This window comes from Maylandia zebra, linkage group LG18 (assembly GCF_041146795.1).
Source record: "Maylandia zebra isolate NMK-2024a linkage group LG18, Mzebra_GT3a, whole genome shotgun sequence".
Classification (NCBI taxonomy): Eukaryota; Metazoa; Chordata; class Actinopteri; order Cichliformes; family Cichlidae; genus Maylandia; species Maylandia zebra.
The window spans coordinates 12,382,322-12,391,898 of record NC_135184.1 but is presented as its reverse complement, the minus strand read 5'-3'; the positions used below and the strand labels follow the sequence as shown (position 1 = coordinate 12,391,898).

The 9,577-nt window shown below is 40.0% G+C and overlaps 1 protein-coding gene across 1 annotated transcript; it reads right to left on the bottom strand.

Annotated features, from left to right (window-relative positions):
- Window positions 1-403: 403 nt before the first annotated feature.
- loxl5b (lysyl oxidase-like 5b) lies at window positions 404-8,596 on the bottom strand. The gene is made up of 7 exons (XM_004555326.4): window positions 7,530-8,596; window positions 6,545-6,653; window positions 5,961-6,098; window positions 5,604-5,760; window positions 2,820-2,915; window positions 2,597-2,712; window positions 404-1,761 (listed from the first exon to the last, which is right to left on the bottom strand). The coding sequence occupies exons 1-7, from the start codon at window positions 8,452-8,454 to the stop codon at window positions 1,755-1,757; spliced, it is 1,548 nt and encodes a 515-aa protein (XP_004555383.1). The 5' UTR covers window positions 8,455-8,596; the 3' UTR covers window positions 404-1,754.
- Between the last annotated feature and the right edge of the window lie 981 nt (window positions 8,597-9,577).

Below are 9,577 nucleotides of genomic sequence, written 5' to 3'. Positions count from 1 at the left end.
TGTAAAAACCTCTTAACATCCACCAGATTGGATGGTGATCTGTTTAGGGTTATGTTTAGGATGTCTCTGAGCCACAGGCTAATAAGCAGGTTTCAGATTATATCAGTAACCTTTAAGATGTGGTTTCATACTGTGGCGTGGGTGTGGTCCTTGGCCAGCTGCAGAGGAGGCGTGACGCAGTGAGCTCCCGGGGCGGCGCAGGGGCGGGGTGAACAGGTGTGCTGGGATCTGACAGTGATTGTGTCTCTTTATGTGTTGGCAGTGACAGACGGAGAAGGAACGTGACAGCAGAGAAAGAGAGCGCGGAGTATATGTGTCCACTACAACCCGAGCTTAATAAAAAGTTCTGCACTGTCAAAAGTCGCTCCGGCTGGTATTTCTTGGGTCCACCGTTACACATACATGTGTTCGGACCTTCTATTATAACTAATGTAGCTCCTGTATTATAAGAGGAGCTAACCTTTTTCTTATTTTTTCTTATATACAAGGTATGGTCAAAAAGCTCCAGGAACACTATCATAAAATAACAAAACAAACAAACAAACACAAAAACATACCTGATTTAATTTCAAATTGAAGACCGACTTCCTTGGTGGTACTTGCTGGTAATTAGAATTGGACCTCCAGCTATGACCCAGCAGTTTTCAGTTGAAGCGTCCTAAGTTTCCAAGCCCGATGGCGACACTTCAGGTCAGGAGTGTGACGAGGAGTTTTTGGAGGGGGTTTGGAGGGTGTTCCATGAATTCACCCGTCATGACCAGACTATCAACATGGAGTTCTACAGTAACATCCTAAGTTGTCTACAGGACAACGACAGACGTTATAAAACATCACTACTTTGCCTGTTGGCTCTGAAGCGTCAACCTTAGTGTTTTGGTTGCCATGGTTTTTCAAGCCTGATTTGTAGAGCATTTGATGATATCTGATGTACAGTTTTACAGTGGTTGATATTCATATGATCAAAGTTTCAAATAATAATGTCACTGTATGTGGAAGTACTGTACTCCCTGTGATCCACAAGATCAGGCATCAGACTGCTCTAAATGCGTGGTCAGCTTTTTTCCCCTAATATGGTCACGCCTAATATATCAGGCTCTGGGTGTGAGCAGACCAACCCGATCCAACGTGATGTTTAAGGAAGGGCAGCCAATCACTGCTGAAATCCAGGGGACCTTGTTTTGAACTGGTAATCACACAAAACTCCTCTAGTAGAGAGGAAGAACAAATTATGGAGCTGACAATGAGCAACATTAAACCTTATCCCTAAAAGAGTTTCCCCAAAAGAGTGGATGTTATAAGGTTAAATAAAACTCTAGATGTTAATAATGTGCACATAATAGTAACAAAAATCAGAAAAAAACATTAACAACGACATCAAATGACAAACAATACACACATTTCAAGCGAGTAAGTAGCACTTAAAGGAAGAAACGTGTCTACGAACAGTATTTGTATTTGTTAAGAAAAACAAACCAAAACATAATTTGTAACCAATCGTAGCACATTTCTAGAAATACACAATCAAGTAATTCTGATGACATCACTAGTTCCATATACAAAGTTTGTGTAAACTCATTTTGCATTTATTCTGAATAAATGCAACCCCAAGACTTCATAGCAGGAATGCAGCTCACCATTACAATACAACATTTTACCAACTGCATAAACCTTTTTTCACTGATGTCGTTGAGCCTGTGCAGTACAGACGGGGTCTTACTGCCAAACTTCTGCATGTTTCCAGAAAAATTAATATTTCAACCCCTGAAAACAGATAAAGAGAAAATCATTAAGCATTAGGAATTAGAATAAAATATATTTGATACAGCTTTGATGCAACAACCTGATAGTTTTCACTAAAACATTTCTGGGAAATGTCCCAGATTTTTGGAACCACTAATTTAAACTAATTTGGATAACATATATAAAGAGACATCTCGTGTTGACTAAATCTGAAATATTTACCAAATGAATCATTCATTCCAGTTCAATAAAGGGAATGTGGTGTTTAAAATGTCCAGAGTACAAAAACACAGCCTACAGTCACATGAAAAGGAAAGTGTTTGCAGTACGAGTGCAGTCCTGTGAAAACCTAAGATACAAACCTAAGATGTGCTTTCATCTTTTTTTCTTTTTGGTTTCTTCTTCTTCTTCTTTGTTTAAGAAAGAAGAGACTTTCTCCTGTTAGCCCTTCCAAATAAACCATGTTCAATCTTTTTTCAAAGTGGTGTTGTGAACTTTAATCTTTTAAATGCTGTGTGGCCTGTAGAGTCGGAGATGCAGCCGTCTGTTTTTTTGCTGTTTCTGAGAATTGCAGTCTGACCTTGAATTTGCTGAGATGTCAACTCCTAGGAAGATTGTGGCACTGGGTTAACACAGACCAACAAACTGACAAAGCTTCTGCTTGCTCACACTTGCTGTTGATCAGTTAATCAAATCTATTCGATTAGCAGCACTTTAGCTGCTACTTACCTTCCTAATTCTTATGAAAACAGGGTGGACTTGGTTTTTCACAGGACTGCACTGAGCCCTCTAAAAAGCATTGTTTTTCACTCGAATCTATGCTACGATCATGCTCAGAGAAACCCTCTTATAATACCTCGTTATTCGACAGTTGCGTGTCTGAACATAAACGCCTGTGTAAGTAATATCACATCTCACTACGTTGTTGTTGAAGTCTGACTCCAGGATGTGGAAATTGGGATTGACTGTAACCTGACAAAAAAAATACATAAATCATGAATAAATTCTGTAGCAGGAGGTTATAAACATTTATTTCTGTGTTGTGAAATACACATACAGAGAACGAACATGTGACACACCTTCAAGATGTAGTTTCCTGGAGGCACATCAGTGATGTCAATCCACTGACAGTCGATGTTGGCAGCGTAGATGTCATGGCAACCTGGGCTCAGACCCTACAAAACACAGTCACCTCAGTGAGGTTTTATAACTTGAACAGGCGCACGCATATCTGTCATAAGAAAGCATTAACCTTAAACATTATATAGAGTCAGAATCACAGAGCTCACGCAAAAGATACGATAAATATTCCTGTGGCAACAGGATGTTTAGTTTTATTGGAATAAATGTTCTAGTTAGAAAAACATTTCTCTGAAGTGGATTTGGAGGATTTGCAAAAGACAAAAAACACAAAAGCATCTTTATTTCTAATGTGATAAACTAAACAGAAGGATCAGAAGTCTGCTGAATAGCTTATGAACTTTTTTCCATTGTTACATATTTTTCTTTTTTTCTGTGTGTGTTATTTTATTACTCAGCCTCTCATTTCAAATACCTCCTCCCGTTTCTCCTGTTTGATTGCGTGCTCCGCCCTAATGCGTCCCACTGCCTCTAACTGTCTTCCCTGTGTATTTAAGCTGCATGTCTTCCCTTTTTTCCCTTCCAGACTGTCTTAGTGTGCAATTTGCTTTCCAACATGCTCTTAATGAGCGCTGCCTTGTGTTTTCTACCCAGTTCTGTTTCCTGATATCTGGTTTAGTCTACTCCTCGTGCTTTTGTCTGTCTGGATTCATCACCTGCACATCAGACTCACTTTTACCTCAATAAAGACTCGTATTTTCTCCTAAAGCTCTTCATAAAAGTATCTGGGCCTTCAGAATAATGCAAATGAACACTTGCAGTTGTTTTCCTATTGAACTACTTTAAAAAGTCCTACCCATTCTTACTTTTCTTGTTTAGCTCTTATTTGCTATTTAAAGTGGGTCTCCAGTGATTTTACAGCTCAAGTATATTTACTCATCATGGTGAGTGGCTGTGAACACAGCTGTTTAATGTCGTCTGTGGCTGTGAAGGAGCTTTGTGAAATAAATGGCGAGAAGCCTGCGAGCCAGTTCAGTCAACTCAAGCAGCATTGCTTCAGACACACGTGACATGTCTCACTTTCCTCACATCACCCTCCCAATTTGGTGGTTTGTTTAAGCTTCATAATTTGCAATCTCTGTCCTGCACTGCTGCTCCTTCCACTTCCTTAAAATCTGCCTGTGCATATTTAAGTATCAGTAGTGTCCCGGAAGTGTGTAAGTGCTGTGCACAGCTTTACAGATCCACATTGTCAGGGGGCAGGGTCAAAACTCTGTAGAGGAACCGGTGAGCTACTTTACATGTTTTTGCTGTTGGGCCTGATGCAGTCATAGTATACAAAGAATGTGTCTGTACCGGAGTTACTGTAGTTTTTTAATTTGTTTTTTATTTTTATTTCGATTTGATATGGTTTTTTTTTTTCAGTTTCTTTACAGAGTGAGTTTTCATATTTCATTTTAGTTAGTAAAATTTTAGTTTTAGTTTAGTTTTTATTAATTTCAGTCATAGTTCTAGTTTTGTTTTTTAATTTTCATTGCATGGAGAGAGGCAATATTTAGGAAAATCAATGCAATACAAATACTGACTCATAGTCTTGTAGACATTCAGAGCTTCAGTAAATGCCCATCAATGCCTCTTCAGGCATTAATCAAAGTAACAGATACTAAAACTAATGATGTTTTCTCTACATTTACATATTTTATTGCAGTTAGTTTTCCAAGTTCGCAAAATCATTTCAGTCTGCTATTTTTTTTCCAAAAGTCTAGTTTTTATCTATTATTTTATTTTATTTATTTATATTTATCCATGATGGGTTTTTTTCTTGTTTCTCCTTCAGTTTATTTAGCCAGTCAGCTTTCTACGGTTAGCGACATCATCTTCGGGCTGCAAGCCGTTGGTTTTCTGGAGGACTTCGCATAAATGTGTCTGTGTAGTCTCTGTGCTGGCTGAATTGTGTGAAGTTAGAGCTTTGGATGGATGTTTCACAGATACGTGAAGCCATAATTCCTGCATTACTCATCACTTTCAGGCTTTTACATGTAACAGATTTGCAGGGAGAGTATATTTTTCTGCTGCTGTAATAAATCATTTTACACCCGGCTTGTCTGATTGAGCTGATCTCACCATGAACTTGAAGACCTCAAATATACCAGAATCCTGGAGAGTCCAATGCAAAAAATACTGCTTGAGTTTGGCACAAAGGTGGTGATAGTTGATATATAGCAAGTCTCTACTGCTGTTTTAGTCTTTACTTTACAGGGTAGTTCAGAGAGCAGAGAGTGGGGGAACAACACCCAGGAAATAGCCTGAAGCAAATTAGACTTCAGCCTCCATGCTTCACCTGAGGTGCATAGGTCAGCGATAGCAGTAGCTTTACATTTAAATTTAAGTGCATGTAAAAGTATCTCCGTCACAAATCTCTTTTTACCAGATCGGGAATGATGCATCTCATCTCAACTTTAAACCTTCACTTCACAAAGATCTTAAGACTTTGCATGTCTACTGTTGACCTATCCCACAAAGTTATGGAGGGTTCTTCCTGTTAAAAAAGACTTTATCTCCACACTGCCCTCAAATGAAGTTGGGCTATGAAATCTTGCGAGAACTGTTGTAAATCCGCAAGCATTCCGACTCAGAAAACAAATAGGTGGATGAATGTTTTAAATAAAATTAAACCTAACTGAACTGAGCATCTTCTTTCTTTATCTTTTTCCTCAGCTCTCGTGTAAAACAGATATCAATCCGTGCGGCGTTATATCACATAACATATGATGGTGTGCTACCTGCGTATGAGCTGTACAGGCGTAGCGTCGCCTGAATCCAGGATCACAGTTCGTGTCCTCCAGACAGAAACTGGCCTTGTGTCCCTCTGCCACTTTACGTCCTGTGATAACATCCAGCAGATCGTAGTTGCTGAAGGCGTCCATGCTGTGGTAGTGTCTGTGGGTGCAAAACAGATGGAAAAGAATCAATAGCGGATATTTTGTTATGGCTCAGGAATGTCTAAAAAACCCGCAATTTTATTGTCTTATGTGAATTTTGAGGGTTTGGTGTTCTTCCTAGTTTGTCATATCTGAATGGCTAATCCCTTTTTAAAATTTTTTTTTTAAGAAAAAGGATTTAGGAGTCATCAAACTCACTGGTGACAGCTGTGCCAGTCCCACTGATATCTGGGCTTGAAAGGGAGGAAGTCAGCGGTGCCTTGGTTCTTCACTTTCTGTGGAAACCGCAGGAGGACTCTGAAGTTGATGTCTCGCACAGTGGGTCCATAAGCCGATCTTGGATGAATCACAGGAGAAAAAAGCGTAAGCTGCATTGGAAAAGTGCTACTGGCTGAGCTCCCAGGTCTAGTTTTCTTAAAAGTAACAGAGCGCAAAGGGTTTGTTCCATTGTGCTTAATGCTTTTGGGAAAACCAAACCAGAACATTTATGTCTTGGCAGGACATGATGTTGGACAGTCATGTTGGACAATCATTGCTACGTAATAAGATCAAATGCTTTTGTAACTCGCTTAACAAAACAGTTATCCCAGCATGCTTAACAGCTTACACTGGCATAATTGAATGCAACCCTAAAACAACTAAAAGTTGTTCTTAAGCACGTAAAACGGATCCCCACTGAGAAAAAACAAAACAAAGGACATAAGTATGCGTGTCTGCCTCAGTGTCTACGTGCTGCTCTGTTCATACTGAAGAAGTGAATCACTTCTGGCACCTCAGATTACCTGGCCAGACAGTTCTCCTCAGCTGCACAGCGAAGCGCGTACATCTGCATGCGCTGGACATAGGTACCTGCTTGGATGGCATATGGGTCTGGCACAAGGTCTGGCAGTCCTGTTGGGAGGAGATTAAATGGACAGTCCAAGTTTTTTTTTTTCCTCCTGACATCTTAATGTTCCCAACTTATTCAGGCTGAGAATAATCCACAGAAATAGACACCCTGGAAATGTAAGCTGCTTTGTGTTTGTTGGCATAATTTAACATGTTTCACATTCCTTACAGCTCCAAAAGCCAAATAAGACTTTTTTTTCTCTCGCTCCTTGGCTTTTTGTTTAAGGTGAGACATAAAGTTATGAAAATTGTCCTTAAATAATCAAACAAGCAGATGATTTTAAATATAACAGTGTTTTTGTGTGTCCATAGAACCGTTACATGAATGTAAAGCCAGTAATATTCATGCCAAATAATGGATAACAAGCTGTTTTAAAGTAGTGGCCAAATTAACACTAAAACAGGTTTTGCTTGCTGGAATTATATTATTTTAAAATATTGATCACAGACACAGTTTCTTAATCCACTCTTAATTTTAATAATTTACATTGCAAATCTATCCATTTGGCTAACTATATGAAATATAAAATTTGAAGAACAGCTAACAAATATCAGGGATCTCAAACTCATTTTACATCGTGGACGTTCATGTGAAGTGGGCCTGATCAGTGAAACGAAATGATTAAGGTGTAAAGGCTCTGTCTTGTTATCATAAATTTAGAATATAAAGTTTTCATTAATTCACAGAAAATGTACTTTTATGTAGTATGAATGGATCAATAGCAAAAACTGTAAAACTTAATAAATTACTTTTAAAAGTTCAAAATCTGAACTATCCTTTACACCGTCCCGTGGGCCAGACAGAGGCCTTATGTCTGACACCCCTGATCTACATAATCTGACTTCTCTAATATTATATAAATGGAACACTTGACCTACCGTTTTGGAAATATCCTGTGCCGTACCCTGTGCCAGGCGGACGGAGGGTGCGGGCCGCTGACCTCCCTCTGGTCGGATACATGTTGTAGAAAACAGAATTCCTGTGGTTTTTAAGCGGGTTTCGAGGGTCGTCATTGACCATGTCCTCTCCATTGCTGTTTTCCTCAGTAAGTGCAGGAAATACAGCCGGTGCCTCAGACTCATTTTCCAGACCTGACGGGTTTGCTGAGATGGAGCGATCAGTCTGAGCAGGTTGCCTGGAGACGGGCGTCACCTCCGGCCCCGCGCGTAACTGTTGGTTTTGCGCACCAGGTCCGGATTCACCTATTCTAGTATGTAGTGCGGTATTATCCACAGTGACAGAACCTCCATTACCGCCAGAAAAATCTGTTGAACTCCCCGGTGAAGAGGCGTTCGTGGTTCTGGTGAATTCACCATTAAAATGGCGTGCGCCTGGATGTCTTACAACTGCTGCTGTAGGGCGTTCAAGTCGCTGTCCGAACCCTGACGCATGACGATTCACCGGCGCATACGGTCTAACATCGTGTCCAGGTGTGAGAAGTCCCGACTGTGCACTGTTATCAGTCCTGAACTGTCTGGATTCATTTGGTCCGGTTCTCACAAGCGTCATTCTTCTGCGCGCTCCAGACATCTGGGTCCCGGTACCATCCCTCCGACTGCTCACGTAAACCCTCGACTGGCTGGTGGACCGATACGGAGCCTGGTACTCCAGCCCAGTGCTCATTAAACTGTAAACCTGCCCGTTGTTCTCCCATTGAATCCGGTGCCGCCAGGGGCCAACCGTGCGCTGCTGCCCAAAGCTGAGGGGGAGTAGTCCTTGGAAAATATATAAAAATAAAAGTGATCGTTTAGCCATGGCAATTAAACTTAATAAATTAAAGCCTACGTGTAAGTTAGCAAACATCACGTAAGTTTGCGGGCACAGACGTTGAAGCTTCGTGGAGAATGGATTAAAATCGGCAGTGCGCTTCCAGTTTCAGCTCTGACACAAAACAACATAGCACTTCTCAGGAGGACTGAGAGATGGAGAGGAGAGGAGGGCTGAATCCTTTTTCCCCGGCTCGTTTGTCGAATTCAGTCCAGTTACTTTCACTAAGTCAAGCTTCTAAAGAATTTAACCCATTCCTTGCTGTGGTTACGTGCGGTTAGACAAGTACGTTTGCTGAGTAAATTTCACGCAAGGGTGTAAACTTAACTCAGCCAAATGCATCACCTCGAGCTGGTAAAGCTCAGGGAACACTAAAGAACACAAAAGGATATGAGTTGTTGTGTTTAAGTAATATTTTTTGTTGAGCAGAACTTTTTTATTTCAATATCACTCCTTGTTATTTGACACGTTGATCACGGCTAAAATGCGAAAAAGCTAAAGATATCTTTATATGGAGTTAAAAAATCACGCACGACCAGTTTATCAAGCTAAAAACCCCACAAACGAACAAAAACAACAACAACAAAACAACGATAACAGTTGACCGTTTCAAATGAAACATGAAGACATGCAACAATCTGGAAAAACTTTACATTGCGTAAATAGTCTTATTGACCACAAGGTGGCACTTTGCATCTGTATCAGACCATCCCAGTTTGCAGTGCCCTAACAGCTATCACGGAGGGAGCCCGTTCCCATAAAATATGTCCATCTTTTCTTTTGTCATTTATGACTATAACTCTTTTTTAAGGCTAGCTGCACAGGTTTTAAACACGCTTCTGTTTGTTATGCTCAAAGGTGTTTCTTTGGGGATTTCTTTTCAAAGCCTATGGTCAGTGCCTTCATTGTTCAGCTATACCTTTTTTAAAAAAATCAATATATTACCAAATAAATAATACAAGCAAGCTATTATGTTTAATCTGATTCCAGATTTAAATCCTACATAATATAAATATATTTTGCATCTTTTCTGTTTTATTACAGATAATATGATCTGTCTTTACAAATTTTTAACCCACTCTTTAAAAACAAAATACAGTTCATTTGCCCTTATCTGGAGCAGAACAGTATCATGTATATTTAGCTGAAACTGCACCAC

What these genes read in the sequence shown, in the direction of transcription:
- loxl5b (XM_004555326.4), bottom strand. Translation starts at nt 8,454, where the DNA reads ATGTTTGCTAACTTACACGTAGGCTTTAATTTATTAAGTTTAATTGCC. An exon ending in GAGGAGAACTGTCTGGCCAG is followed by an intron (nt 6,099 to 6,544) that starts GTAATCTGAGGT and finishes GATTCATCCAAG; the next exon opens with ATCGGCTTATGGACCCACTG. An exon ending in GACTGGCACAGCTGTCACCA is followed by an intron (nt 5,761 to 5,960) that starts GTGAGTTTGATG and finishes TTGCACCCACAG; the next exon opens with ACACTACCACAGCATGGACG.